Source organism: Ursus arctos, unplaced genomic scaffold, assembly GCF_023065955.2.
Source record: "Ursus arctos isolate Adak ecotype North America unplaced genomic scaffold, UrsArc2.0 scaffold_4, whole genome shotgun sequence".
Taxonomy (NCBI): domain Eukaryota; kingdom Metazoa; phylum Chordata; class Mammalia; order Carnivora; family Ursidae; genus Ursus; species Ursus arctos.
The window spans coordinates 84,356,289-84,371,277 of NW_026623056.1; the positions used below are offsets into that span (position 1 = coordinate 84,356,289).

At 49.9% G+C, this 14,989-nt stretch overlaps 2 protein-coding genes across 6 annotated transcripts in view; one reads left to right on the top strand and one right to left on the bottom strand.

Moving 5' to 3' along the window:
• The window catches only part of SMIM11 (small integral membrane protein 11), a 29,745-nt gene extending 27,086 nt beyond the window's left edge, over positions 1–2,659 (top strand). For 4 of the 5 annotated variants that reach the window (XM_057306846.1, XM_026509332.4, XM_048214870.2 and 1 more), the window contains exons 4-5: positions 216–393; positions 2,472–2,657. In XM_057306846.1, coding sequence (XP_057162829.1) covers positions 216–380 — 165 coding nt within the window. In that variant the 3' untranslated portion in view covers positions 381–393; positions 2,472–2,657. Of the gene's footprint in view, positions 1–215; positions 394–2,471 lie in introns of all 5 variants that reach the window. The other variant, XM_026509413.4, reaches the window with a different exon arrangement.
• Positions 2,660–12,681: 10,022 nt separating this feature from the next.
• Positions 12,682–13,437, bottom strand: CUNH21orf140 (chromosome unknown C21orf140 homolog). The gene has a single exon (XM_044384421.1). The coding sequence runs from the start codon at positions 13,435–13,437 to the stop codon at positions 12,682–12,684; it is 756 nt and encodes a 251-aa protein (XP_044240356.1).
• Between the last annotated feature and the right edge of the window lie 1,552 nt (positions 13,438–14,989).

Consider the following 14,989-nt stretch of genomic DNA (forward strand, 5'->3'; position numbering starts at 1 on the left):
CGTGAAGCCAGCAGTGGGGGAGTGATGGAGGGCAGAGGTAAACCTCGACTCGCTGGCGTGGGGCCGGGGACCTTGTCTGTCCCGGTCACACATATGGTCCCAGCAACCTAGTGCCTGTACATAAGAGGTAGACGGTAAAGGTTTGTTAAATGAAGGAACATGAAAGAAACCTTTGTTATCAATCACGGAATATCTAGAATGCTTGCTTCTTTCAGGTCCTTGAACACGTGCCCCTGCTACTGTATATCTTGGCAGCCAAAACCTTAATTCTCTGCCTGGCATTTGCCGGAGTCAAAATATACCAAAGGAAAAGGTTGGAAGCAAAACAGCAGAAGCTGGAAGCTGAGAAAAAGACGCAGTCAGAGAAGAAAGAGAACTAAAGAGGAATCAGAGGTACCGGGACTTTGCACATGCAGAATGTCCAGTGGGCTGGGGCGGGCCGGTCCACACACGTGGCAGGTGGAGAAGGCCTCATCCCTTGAACCCACCTGTTGTCTGATGTGGAGCATCTGTAGAAGGCGGGGTGTGCACACCCTGACCCTGCGCCCTGGGTGCAGACGAGCCAGGGCGCACAGCTCGTTGTTCACACCTCTGCCCAAGGCCTGCGGCTGCTCCCTTTTCAGGGGCCGCGGTGCTTAACCGGTCTCAGGTCACAGGACTCCTGAGAATTTCATGAAGGCTGTGGGCCTTCTCCCAGCAGAAGCATACGTATTAGACACACCCACAATTGTACATAAAATTGCAGACGGGTGGGAAGGAGGTGGGGTCACAGGTCTTTTGAAACCCGTGCCCGCACCTAAGATTAAGAAACCCTGCTGTACTGGGGGCACCTGGGTGGCTCAGCGGGTTAAGCGTCTGCCTTCGGCTCAGGTCATGATCTCAGGGTCCTGGGATCGAGCCCTGGATCAGGCTCCCTGCTCAGGGTCTGACTCCTAGGAATGGCATAAAAATCCCTTCCCGATATGTCCTTCACCCAGGTCCCATCTGTCCCCTCTAGTGCCCACTCTCCACAGCCCGCAGGCCATTCCTTGACTGTGATAGACTTTCGTGCCCCTCGGCCCTTGCCGGTTAGTCCCAGAGGGCCCTTCCCAACAACCTCTTCACCAGGCACCAAGTCTTACTCCCCGTTGTAGCCCCGGGTCGATCGCAGAGCGCACAGGGGTGCCCAGAACACGTTTGCGAAGTTGTTATCAAACCCCCATTACAGATTGAGCAGACGACGGTCATTCTCGCGTGCTGATCTAATTTCCTCATGGATCAGGTTGAATTCTGTGCTTCTCTAAAAATAAGAGGATTCAAGTGCGGTGGCAGGGGCTTCTAGATCAGTGGTCCCCAAACTTGGCTAATGATCGGAATTGGTAGGAGTGCAGATTTCCAGGCCCCGAGGGATTCCGCGAAGTCTGGTTGGGTGCGGACGTCTGTTGCTGGGGGACTCCGACGCAGCCCCGTCTGCCGTCGCTCTAGAAAGCTCTGGGCTAGCGATCTCCAAAACCCCTCTGCGCCCTGAGATGCCCGCTTCTGTCAGGTGGATTCCCCTAGAGGATTTTTAGAGCTGTGGAGGGTAACGGCACACCTACTGGGAATCTAAGGAACACTTCTCCCGAGTGACCGTTGTGTGTGTTAGCATTTTGCTCAGCATTTCTTAGATGGGGGTGTCGCCCCTTCTGATGGCTCCGGGACGCCTGTTCGGGTGGAGAAAGGGCTGGCGCTCTCTCTGGTGAAGAGCAGAGTCAGCGTTGAACCAGGTCAGACCTGTGCCCCCAGGCCTCACCCTGACCCGTCCTCTTTCCGAACGCAGGGACGTGTGCTGTGAGGAGCACTGTGGCTGTCTGCCCCTCGCCCCAGGCCCAGAACCCCCCCTCCTCCTGGCATTGCCCACCAGGCCGCGTGCCACCGCCCGCCATGCCACTGCCCACCGCGCCACCACGCCAGTCTTTGGCAGGCTGTGTAGGCTTCTGCCAGGCCAAAGAAGTTCCTGTCAGGGACCCTTACTTTTTTTGGAAAAGATGTGTTCCTGACTGAAACTCGGGCGTTGGCACAAGAGTGAGCAAAGAGGGAGCACTGCAGAGTTAAAACGGGCAAGGGAAGGCTGTTCTCTTTGAAATGTTGTAGGTTGAATTTCTGTCCCAGGCAGAGTCCTCATTTTGTGTGTTAGACCGAGAAGAGGAAGGAAAGATCGGGTGTGGGTCATAAATGCTTCTCCCCTCCCACAGGCATCCACAGACACCTCCATGGAAGGGGGGAGGGTGGCAGCAGGACTAACGCTTCATTTTCCCTCCAGCCTCCGCCCGGTTTTAACCAAGGGGGACTTTTAGATGGGCAGAAAATTGTAAGGTTGAAAATACATTCTTTAATAGATAGACTTCAGTGGTTTCTGTTTGTTAAGTTGAAATGGCGGAGCATGAAGATTAATGCCGAGCAAGTAAAACATTCAGATATTTCATACTTGTCCTTTTGGTCTTCCTTTCTAGAATTTGCAATTTAAATGTCAGCCTGAGTGGATTCCCTCTGAGAAGAAAGAGGAGACAATTATGGAATGATGTGTCAGAGGATGAACTCCCAACCTGTAGGGTTAACTTAAAATTATATGAACTTTTTTATGCTCTTAAAAGAACCCGTATTTTGTTTACTAAAATAAAATACCTTTGTAAAAAAAGGGCGTCTCTGTCTCTGGAATAAGCCAAAGTCTTTCGGTCTCATACACATGTCTGCCATGTTGTGAGGGGAGGGAGTTCTGCAAGCCCGCACCCCTCCCAGCCCGCCTTAGCTCTGGGTGCCAGTCACCTGTGCTCTTGACACAGGACTGGGCCGCCGGAGAAGTGGCATCTGCTGTAGGGGTGGAAGGCTTGCCCCCCGCCCCCCCGCCTCAGCCCTCTGTCCCTCTCCTCAGCTGCCCTCCCCCACACTGCTCTTCTCTTGCTCACCTTCCGCCATATTTTCATTGTTGGGGTGGAGGGAAGCTGCATGCTCGCCTGCCCAGGGAGCACTGGCGCCTCTGCTGACCCAGGAGGGTCCTCGTGGGGAGAGCTACAGGGTGAGACCCACCGGCCACACTGGGTGGGAGTCTCGGAAGAACTCACATCACTGAGCCCTGTCGTGAAAGAGTGAGAAGAGCCGGTGTGCTGTCCTTTCCCCCAGTTTGCTTGTTGGGATTTGCTGGTAAGAGATGAAGGGGGGACCTGAGCCAAGGAGACTTCCAGATTTGAGAGAAGTGATACTAAGACTTTTTTGACTCAGCGCCTAACAGACTGAGATCTCTATTAAAAGATTCCAGTTGTCTCCCTTCTCTCGTTACCAGAGTGGATTGGGGGGTGAGGAGGCAGGAACCAAAACCGTACATAGGGTGCAGTGTTTGGTTTGGTCCCTTTGCTGGTGGCCATGTGGAAAATTTGCATGAGTGTACAATTGACCCTTGAACCCCATGGGTTTGAACTGCAGGGCTCCACTTATAAGCAAGTTGTTTCCAATAAGTACAGTACAGCACTGTATGTACTTTCCTATGGTTTTAACGGTTTTTTCTCTATCTTACTTTAAAAATACATTATATAATATGTATACGAAATATGGGTTAATCAACTTCATGTCAGTCGGTAAGACTTCTGGTCAACAGATCCAGGGCATCGCTGGCTCCCGGCATGCCTGGCGGCCACCCGACATCACATTCAGTCCCTCTGGGCACCTTCCCTCCACGAGCACTCTCTGCTGTGCGCCTCAGAAATCCAGGGACGGGGGCTGCTGGCTTTTCCTGGGGAATCTAAATATGCCTAAGCAGTAGATGGTCACATTTGAAACACAGGTGCTTTTCTAGGGGAACTTAAAACTCAGTTTTGGGACTTAAAACTCGGCTTTGGAATTTGTGGAATGTGGGGGCATCTTGGAAAATTTGGTAGAGGGTGACCTAGGGATTGAACTTAAACTACTGACCACACCCATGGGTTTTTTGTACAGTGTTGTGCCCCCCCCCCCCCCCCGCCCCCTGCTGCCCGGCACCTTTCTTACTCTCTTCTGCCACTAGGGGGAGATGAGTGCCACCCCCGGAGTTACGACAACCGTTCCACTCCATGAGGCTGAAGTCCGTAGATTCACAGTTTGAGAGATTCATAGTTTGGTTGGTTGGATGCATGCTTGGGCAAATGCAGGTGGGTAGAGAGATTGGTCAAGCGCACAGCCGGGACCCCATGTGGGCTGCAGCTAGCCAGCCCCTCTCGGGACCGCAATCGTGCGCCAATCCCTAAGAAGGGGACCGCCCCTGGGTAGGTGAGAGATGTTTCGGAGAGCGTAAGCGGAAATCTGTGTTCTCTACTTATAGGGGAGCCCCAGGACCCCCTCACCCCGATCTTCTTTAGTCTTATGAGACATGCTTCAACACCATTTTATTGGTTTCAAGCCTACAACATATCGAAATACCTTAGAGCAAGAGCGGTGGTCTTTACGAAGCCGACCGAGCCTCTGAGAACTCTCCGTGTGATCGATCGTCACAGCCCCACACCGGGAAGACCGCATATCAGGACGTTACGATCACAGTGATGACCGTCGTCTCTAAGCAAAGCTTCAGCTGTGTTCACGTACTCTGCCGCCCGAGACAGAGACACACAGAATGTATCTCAGGAACCAAAGAGTTCAAACAAAAAGTGCTTTAGAAAGGGTCCCCTCTCCCGGGACAGAGTCCAAATGATCATCTCTAGGGAAACACAGCTGTCTAAATGACTCAGTCCGACGATTTCCAGATCTCTGGGCCTTGACAGCAGTGTCTCACCTGACCTCATTCGTGGATGCTCCTTGTCGCCTGTGTGTCGGGGTGAAGCCCGGGGATGATGGAGAGCGTCTGTAGGGAGAAGAGAACTCAGGATGGGTTCGCCAACGTGAGCACACGCGAGCGGCGTGTAACACGCAGATTCCTGGGCGAGACTCCAGACCCACCACAGGAATCTGTGCTGGGAACACCCTCGGGGATCCCAAGGAGGGAGTCCTTGGACCTTCTTTTGAGCTTTCAACAGACAAAGGGAGATGAGCTGTGGAAGCCCAGTCAGGGAAAGAGCATCCAGGAGGATGAAGGTCCGGAGACAGCGAGGTAGCGAGACTCCTCATTCAGCCCCGGCTCTCCCACGGGCTTCCCTTCCAGCACCTGTGCCGGCTGTCGTCATCCCCTGCTCAAATAAGCGAACGGAGGCGCAGAGAGGTTAATAGCCCCGTGTCAGGCCCCTCGCTGGCCAGAGGCAGAGACAGGGGCTAAGCCCGGTAGATCAGCCCCCGGGGCCTGTCCCTTTCACTCCCGTGCGTGGGAAGGGGAGGCGGGCAGGAGTTCTGGGTCTGCGTTTGGCTGTGGGTTAGCCAGGGTGCAAAGGTGGTGGCGTGAGTGGCATGATGGGGACAGAGGCCAGGCTGTGGAGAGTGGCTGAGCTGGGAGGGTGCGAGGGAATAGAAACGGTGCTGTTTGCATTATTATTTCAAGCACGTGTGTGTATGTGTCTATGTGTCTGTGTCTGTGTGTGTGTGTGTGTGTGTGCGCGCGTGTGGTGTCTGCAAAGCCAGGATGGAAACACTTCTGCATAATGTGTTAGTTACGAATAACTGGTGAGTTTTCAAGTCATTGGCTCAGTATTTTCTTTGTGTTTCCAGATGATTGGGACACTCTCTAATGTATTGATTTTGCTTTTCTCCAGATTCACAATTTGCCCGAGTAGATTAAATTTGGAGGTACTTCACCTGAAAACACAGGGAGCAGATAACTTGAAAACTGTGAAAGACGTGTCCTGTGAGTCCCAACTTTGCCGCAGGCTGCATACCTCCCGGGAGGGGAGAGAGACCTCGGTAGCCATGGGGGAAGGCAGCATTGAAGGAAAGGTTTTTCCGGAAGGAGGAAGCCGGAGCGTGATCAAGGCTGAAGGAGACACAGAGGAAGGGGGACCAGCTGCAGGAGGAAGTGGGAGGGACCCGCGGGCCATCTGGGGACCAGGCCCTGAAGGCCCTGGAAGCTATGCTAGCAATCTTAGTTTCCCCTGTGGCTTGGCACAAGGCTTTCTGTTCCCAGTGTGGGAGGGCTGCTGGGGGCAGTGGGGAAGCCACTGTGGCTTGACCAGAGCTGCGAGGGGACCGGGCTCTGCAATCCCGTCTGCCTCTGCTTCTTCCCTCGGACGGAGGCACCTTCCTCCCTCTTCAACCCCTGTAACCTCTGCGGTGTCTCCCTGCTTCTAGGTGCTTGTGGGTGTCAGCAGCTCAGCCGAGCTGGGAGAGAGCTGAGCTGTCAGGTGTCACAGTAGCTGACCTGAGCAACAAGCCCAAAATGGAAGAGTTAGGACTTTAACCACTTACTCTGAGGGTACGAGATGGCACAAGTGAGAGTCTAAACTTGAGGAAGGGCCAGCTCGCCCTGTTCCATTGTCCCCCTCAAGCCCCGGTCAGGTGTCAGGTGGATCTGCTCAGACCGGGAGCTGCTGGACTCACTGAACAAAAAGCTCTGGCAGTTTTAGGGACCCTAGGGTGTGGGGTGGGAGGCAAGGAGGAAGGCCTAGGAGTGAAGAAGTACTGGGGACTGAGTCAGAGGGGCAATGTGTCCCCAAACCTCCCCTTCCTCACAAAGACGTCTCGGCAGAGGAGCCTGAAAACCCAGACCAAGGAGCCCAGGAACGAAGGTGCCAAGCTGAGGGTGCAGAAGTGTGACCTGTCAGAGATCACAGGGCCCCAGCTGTCACCACGCCCGGTGTGGGGAGGGCAGCTTCCCCCGTGGGGCCTGCAGGGTAGAGCCTTGCAATTGCTGGCAGTCGGGCCTGAAAAGTCACACGCAGGGTTTTGTCCCCTCGGTGGGACAAGTGATGCTTCCACACCCTAAAACAGGAAGGTGTCTTCCTGCTGGCCCCCCAGTGTTTTCCTTCCTCTGCAGAGAGCCCGGCGCCTTCTGTCCTCTTCTGTCCCCGCCCTGCCTCACGCCCATGCTTCCTGTCATTGCGTCCCCTTCCACCCAACACACACACCCCATGTTCACAGGGCCACGTCTCACACACATGCTCACACACTCTCACACACACTCACATTTCACACAACTCTCACAAGATCTCATACACACAACTCTCACACCGTCTTACACACTCACAAAGAGTCTCTCACACATCTCTCACACACACAACTCTCCTACACATGATCTCACACACACAAAATTCGCAGACTCCCAACTCTCACACAGTCACACATGCAACTCTCACACAGCATACACTCATGGTCACACACACAAGTCTAACATGGTCTCACACACACAACTCTCACACCGTCTTACACACTCACAAAGAGTCTCTCACACATCTCTCACACACACAACTCTGCTACACATGATCTCACACACACAAAATTCACAGACTCCCAACTCTCACACAGTCACACATGCAACTCTCACACAGCATACACTCATGGTCACACACACAACTCTAACACGGTCTCACACACACAACTCTCACACCATTTTACACACTCACAAAGAGTCTCTCTCACACACCCGCACACGTCTCTCACACACACAACACTCCTACACATAAGTTCACACACACAAAATTCTCCTATGGTCACACTCTCACACCTCACACACATGCAGCTCTCACACAGTCACACACACAACTCTCACATGCAATACACTCATGGTCACACACACATCTCATACACACACCTCTCTCAGACACAACCTCACACTTGTACTCACAATTCTCACATGGTCACAGTCATGGTCACACACTCATTTCTCACACACACACTCACTCACACACCCCCTGCCTGAGTGTGAGGTGGGTAGATTCAGCACACTTGTTCAAGCTCCTGCCTGGCTTGGCCTTCTCTCCCTGTGATGAGATCCCCATGCTGCCTCTGGTCCCCACACCATCTTCTGTAACTCTCTCTAGGCCCTAGACTCAGAGCCCCCACTCCCCAAACCTCTAACATCTCAGTGACTGAGAGGTATCCCCACCATCAGACTCTGACTGCCTCGAGGGCCCGAGCTTATTTTCTTTGGTATCCCTCTTCCACCACACATAGAAGGTACTGGAACATTGATGAGCAGATGACTGTCACACCAAAAGGAAAGGGAGCAGGGAATATGGCCCGAGGCTGCCAGTGGCCTACCTCCGTGTTCTTCCTCCTCTTCTCCCTAGTAACAGAATCCTGAGTTTAGCTGCCTACATTGCCTCCCTAAATAAAAGACTACATTTCCCAGCTTCCCTTGCAACTAAGTCTTGCCAATCAGATTTAAGTAGAAGTGTTATGTGGGACTTCCAGGAAGACCCCTTAAAAAGCGAAGAGATGAACTCTTCTTCCTCCCTTTCTCCTTGTTTGCTGCCCAGAGTGCTAATGCAATGGTTTGTTCAGCAGCCATTTGGGACAATGAGGACTGATCCAGGTTAGGACAGTGGAGTAAAAAGACTCTGGATTCTTGATGACCAGGGATCCGTCATATTAGGCTTGAAATGCCCCCTTGGCAGTTCTTGATTTTTGATGAAGGAGGTGGGGTACCTTCTTAACTCTGTGGTTGGGTCTCCACTACTCACAGCTTGACCTAATCCTAACCAACCCATGAAGCCGGGCAGAGAAAGGTGTGAGGGCTCCTTGATAAGAAGATGTGGTGGATTCTGGTTCCGGCCTTCCTGTCACTCCAGGTGCGCATGCCTCTAGGTGAGTCAGTTACTGCTTGGACTTGTCTTCATTGATAAATAAGCTTAATGATTACTTCCCTGCCTATGTACAGGCTGATTGTCTACACTGAATGAGGTCAAGTGTGTACCAATGGTTTGTGTGTATAAAACAATCACAAATGGATGGAGCGTGTACCGCCTGGGTAGGCAGAGCACCGCCCCCCCCCCCCCCCGTCCCGACTGGCCGGGTGCGGCTCCTTCAACCCAGTTGGGCTTGGATCTTCCTTGGGTAGACAAGGAAGGATCCACTGGGCATCCAGCTCCATTTGCCTGTTTACTTCGGGGTTCATTTTGGGACAGACCATTCCAACACACCACCTACTTGGGAGTCACCGTGCCCATGGACAGGGAGTGGGGATGCAGTTGTTGGTGAAGGTAAAGCAGTGCCACCAACATCATGAAATCTCTTCCAGAGGACTTGTTCACACACGCAGGATTGCTGTGTCTCGTGACCTGTTCTTTTCACATAAGCGCAACACGTGTTTGCTCTCGAAGAGTCCTGGCTCTGCTCACCAACCTCCCTGTCCACCCCACCAGACAAAACTTATTATCATTAGCTGCCTGACCTGTCACAGATGGTCTTAAAAGAAATGCCAGAGAACAAAGTTCCTTTGATCAAAGTATCTTAAGATGTGTCTACTCTCATTATGTCCTGGTGATAGAAAGCAGCAAGAATTTCCCCCAGACAGTGAAAAGGAGATGAGGTCAGCGACATCAGGCCTGATTTGGGGCACACTTCCCGGCCCCCGGCCTGGGCTGTGATAACAGCAGCTTCGGTGTATGGGGCACTCAGGAGGTTCCAGACATGGTTTAGTGGCATGGCTTATGCTAAGCACTTTAAAGTCCTCAACCCGGGAGCCTGGGTGGTTCAGTCGGTTAAGTGTTTGCCTTTGGCTCAGGTCATGATCTTAGGGTCCTGGGATTGAGTCCTACATCTGCTCCCAGGGAGTCTGCTTCTCTCTCTCCTTCTGCCCCTCCCCCTGCTCATGCACAGTTGTTGGTGAAGGTAAAGCTATCTCTCTGTCTCTTTCAAATAAATTAATAAAAAATCTTTAAAAATAAAAAAGTAAAGTTCTCAACCCTAGTTTACTAATGAGTTAACTGAGCCTCAGGGAAGTGAAGTAACTTGTCCAAAGTCTCATAGTTAATAAGCTGGAAACTTGAGATTCCAACGAGCTCTACTGGATTCCCAAAGCCCAACATACTTTCCATTACTTTTCTGCCGAAAGTTTCCATGCTTAGTATTAAGCAGCATTTCTTAATTATGCATACAGTATTAGGTAACTAAATCACACATTAAAGGAGGTCCTTCTGATCTCTCTGGTTGTCCTGACGTCTCTTTCCCCTCCGTGCCTTCCTAACAATGAAACAAGGACCTAAGACAATAGGACCCTAAACTTGTCTTTTTAGATCATTTTGGTTTTCAAACAAAAATAGCTCCTGTTGGTTTATCTTGTTTGCCTGAGAACCTTAAAAACCTTCCATGTCTCTCCCCTCTCTGCAAAATAATGTCTTTGCAAGGTATTCTGCCTCTTGCTCAATTCTGCGTTGAAATCTCTTTTTGTTGTGGGGTCCACTTGGAGGTGGCCACTTTGTCAGCTGTCAAAGGTAACCCTTTCGCCACGTGAACTGTGGGAGAGAAAAACAAAACACTGGGTTCCAGCAACGAAGCCAAGCATGGTTCTTAGGCACCTGGGCTTTCGTGTCTGATTGGCTTGTGTGACCTCAAAACATCACGGTTTCCTCACCTGTAACGTGGGGAAATGATAGGACCTCCATGATGGGATGGTTATGGGATTAGATGAACTGCCCAGGTGTGAACACTGGGTTTGAACCTTAGCTCCTCTACACTGGAGTGAGTTATATGATCGCTCTGTGCCTCAGTTTACCCCATCTAAAACACAGAACAGTGGTTACTCCATCGCGATCTATTGGGAGGACAAAATGAGTTAAGGACATGTAGCTGTCAGTGCTTATAACTACATAGAACTCTGGGTAGATGTGTAATAAGTGTGATGGAGGGACAAAACACACTCATACCCCCAAACCCAGGCCAGCCACACTGGGGTCTGTAAGTGCCAGTGCACTGAAGTCACCAAGGAGGTTTGAGTCCTATTGCCTGTTCTCAAGGAACTTAAATTCTAAAACATACGCGAAACAAGTAGCAAAGAAGACCTCAGAAACGTAGCACATGGTAAGAGTTGTTTCATTAGGTTAATCGCTAATGGGGACTGCTGTGTTTCAGTTAGCAGAAGACTTGCATTAGCCTCTGTGATCAGCTGAATAATGGTCCCCAAAGGCATCCAGCTCCCAATCCCTGGAACCTGTGAAATGTTACCTTATATGGAAAAAGAATTCCTGCAGATGGAATTAATGATTTTGAGGTCATAGTTCTCCCATCTCCATACAGATGGGCCCTACGTGCCATCATGACTGTCCTTACAAGAGGGAGGCAGAGGGAAATTAGACTCAGAAGAGGAGAAAATAATGTGGCCACAGAAGCAGGGATTGGACCCGTGTGGCCACCAGCCAAGGAATGCCAGCAGCCACCAGAAACCGGAAGAAGGAATGACTGATTCTCAGCACCTCTGGAGGGAGTGTGGCCCTGCCCACACCTTGATTTTGATGGAGTGGAACTGATTTCAGACTTCTGGCTTCCAGAACTGGGAGACACTAAGTGTCTGTTATTTGGGGCCACCAAGTTTGTGGTGGTTGGTTACAGCAGCCACAGGAGATAAACACAGCTCACTGGGAAGTGGGATATGTAACAGCTGAGATCGCCTTGTTCTGGGGGGGTCGGCGGTTGCAGGTGCAATGGGTTCATCCCCAGATAAAATGCATGACAACAAAATGCTGCAGAAGTCCGCCACTTGACTGATGAAAAGCACTGAACATCTACTATCATTGGACTATGTATTTCTGAATAACTCAGGGATGTTCTGGAGGGAAACAGGGCAGGAAGATAAGCAAATCATCTGGTGTTTTCTGCAATTGGCTATCAGGAACAATCTTATGTATGGGTCATTCTCTTAGGAGTTAGATGGAGATTTTCATGAGTTGTTTTGACACACTCTGGAATAACTATGTCTGTTGTAAAATTACTGCCTGAACATATATAAATAGGAGTGAGATTTCTGATATGTTTAATTGGAGGCAGGTGAAACCTTCAGTAAAGATGAAGCATACCACACAAATCCTTACAACCTGCATTAGCAATGGCCTTGAACTTGAGTGATGTGTGCCGCACCAGCCATAGGTGTCTCGGCCCTTGGGGCCCCAAGATGCAACTCCATGGCAAAATCTAATGACCTCCTGGTAGGATTCTTGGAGTTGGGATGAAAGATTGCATAAGTGGGTTCCACAGACCCCCATTCACTTCAGCTGTTCACCCACCAAGTCCCAGTTGAATCAATCAACTGATACAACTTTCCAGGTGCCTTATTAGGACCACCAACTCACCTTGGAGCATCTGGATGGGGTTTCACCTTGGATGTCTCTCACCTAACTTCTGACACCTTTTTTTCAAGCAATGGGCAGCAGCTCAGCCACTGTCTGAACCACATCTCCCACTCACGGCAAACTGTCTCCCTGTAGATTATTTTGGTTGGTTGAAACTGGTTGGCACACTATTTTCAACTTTTTTGTGACCACACGCTTGGTTCTTTTTCTTTCTGACCTAAATTTCGACTACCACAACCATTAGCTCTGCTCACCTCTGCTCACCACTGAGCCCTTTGGGCTGGGTTACTTGTCATCTTCCCATTAACATAGCTCTCAGGGAGGCCTTCACAAGATGGGAGTCGAGATCCCTAATTTACCAACAAGCTTTAATGGAACCTCCAGTAAGCCTAAAGCACTTTGCCAACAGCCTTAGAAACCTCAGTCCCCACAGACTCTCTGTGAGAGCGCTGTTGGAGTATCTTTGGCTGCAGTGGTCCACAGTTGAGCCCAGCAGATTTGGTAAAGACTATGCCCATAGTATGGTTCCAACCGCTTGTGAGAGGAATCACCCTTAAGAAAATTTACCAAGATAGTAGTTTTCCCATCTCCGTACTTTGTTGGTTATTGTTTTCCATTTGCTTGGGTTTATCCTTTCAATCCCTTTGCTAATTAAATCACTGAGAAGTATATACTGGTAAGAATAGACACTGTCAATGTAGTGCAAACAAAACTCCTTTCTGTTATTGATGATAAACCATTTCAGAGAAGACCAGGCTGTGTCTAAAGGGTTTAGGTAATTGTAAGGGGAAGGCAGAGAGAGTAGTTCATGGCCACAGGACTTGGCTACCTCAGGGCAACATACAGTGCTCGTTAAGTTGATGACTGATGGGGCATGGACCTGGGCCTCTGGCTCTTCGTCTTCGTTTGGCTTCATCTTGTCCTGCTGCCTTCTCTCTTTGACCACAATGGCACACTTCCCATAGGCCTTCTTCGCCACATCACAGAACTCAGCGAAGAGGCTGTCTTCCTGTCTGATGCATAACTCATCTCTTAGGAACATCCGATACTTCCAAGGCACCCATCCTTGACTACTACCAGCATGCACAATACACCAAGTTGGAGTTTGCATGAAATACCCATCACTAAGGTCTTCTCCAGTTACAAGACTTTCAGCGATATCAGTTTCTCCAAAATAGATGGTCTTAAATCCATCATATTGCAGCATTTTCAGGGTTTTCAAATATTGGAGACATTGGTTCCTCCTGATGCTATCAAATGGATTTCTGGTAATGATGTTTCTTAAAAGAGGGTTTGCAAAGTGAGGCATGGTGTCTCCTCAAGTGTTTTTAAAAGCTTGCAGGTCTCTCTCTGTGCAGATCTGGCAAGAGTAGCATGATGACCTCACAAAGGGCTTTCTTACAGGTAGGCCCAGTCGCATAGATACACTTTGGCTTTCAAAGCACCATGAAACACATACTCAGTACAATTTTCTTTTGGCTTATGTGTTATGGGAAATGCTAACCATTAAAAAGAAATGTTTCCTTGACATGGCTTCTGCCATGGTTTGGGACAGAGATCATCAATTGTATTAGTTTGCTAGGGCTGCCATAACAACATACCAGACTGGGTAGCTTAAACAACAAATTTATTTTCTCATGTTTCTGGAGGCTGGAAGCCCAAGATCCAGGAGACGGCAGGTTTGCTTTCTTCTTCTGAGGTCTCTCTCCTGGGCTTGTAGACGGCCGCCTTCTTGCTGTGTCCTCACATGTCCTTCCTTCTGTGTGCATGCATGGCTCTGGCCTGATCTCTTCTTATGATCACTAGTCCTGTTGGATTAGGGCCCACCCATATGATCTCATTTTACTTTAATCACCTCTTGAAAGACCCTCTTTCCAAATAGAGTCACATTCTGAGGTACTGGGGTCAGGGTTAGGGCTTCAAAATACAACCTGGGAAACGATCCTACCCACCACAACAATCTTTCAACAGTGATGAGCTGAATTTATGACCCCTTTCCATTTGGTTCATGAGGATGAAGAGGAATATTTACATTCATTCATCCAGTCCAAATATATTTATTGAGCACCTACTAAGCACTGGGCATTGTGCCAGGCACCAGTGGTACAGCCATGACACATCCAGTGAGACGTGCACGTGTGTGTGGTTTAAGTCTGCACGTGCATGGAGTTCACAGGTGGCAGAGGAAGCTGTGGCAAAGAGTATAAGAAAGTCGGCCTGCATGCCTGTCTTTCACTGGGGCTCCCAATTCTCGAGCTAACTCCAAAACCCATCTGGAAAGCACTTTTAATTTTATATACTCAGGGCAAAAGAGAGTTTTCTTTAAATCCCAGCAGCCTCTTCAATTGCCTTTGACTTTCTTGTTCCCATCCTTAGAGCTAAAGCTGTTTCATAAATGTCCAAAGCAGACTCCCTCAAATGACAATGTGGACAAAATGATTTTATCAGGTCCTTCGCTCAACTGTTGAATGGCTGAGTATTTCTCTTCTCACCAGGGTTTTCTTGGGACTCAAATTTAGGCAACCCTGGACAGTAAGATTACCCCAGCCTAGTTAACACGAAGCATGTGCTCTCCGAACAGCCTCTCAGAAGCCAGGAGCAGTGAGTTTGGGTTGATTGTTAACTTATGGCCATTTTCTCCTAGGATTTTTCTTTTAATAGTGGGGACCGTTTTTCAGACCAAATTTGATAGGAATGCCAAAGATGTAGAACAAAGGTGTGGCTGTTATGGTTGGTTGAAGTGGTAACGATAGGCCCAGAGTCACCCTGTCAGCCACTCCCTTTCCCCACTGTCCCAAGGTCCCCTGAGCTCTGGAATGGCAGTGTGAAAACACTATATAAAGCAATGGGGTCAATTCTAA

Bases quoted from the DNA above. Each gene is read 5' to 3' on its own strand.
- CUNH21orf140 (XM_044384421.1), bottom strand. From the start codon at position 13,437: ATGCCTCACTTTGCAAACCCTCTTTTAAGAAACATCATTACCAGAAAT.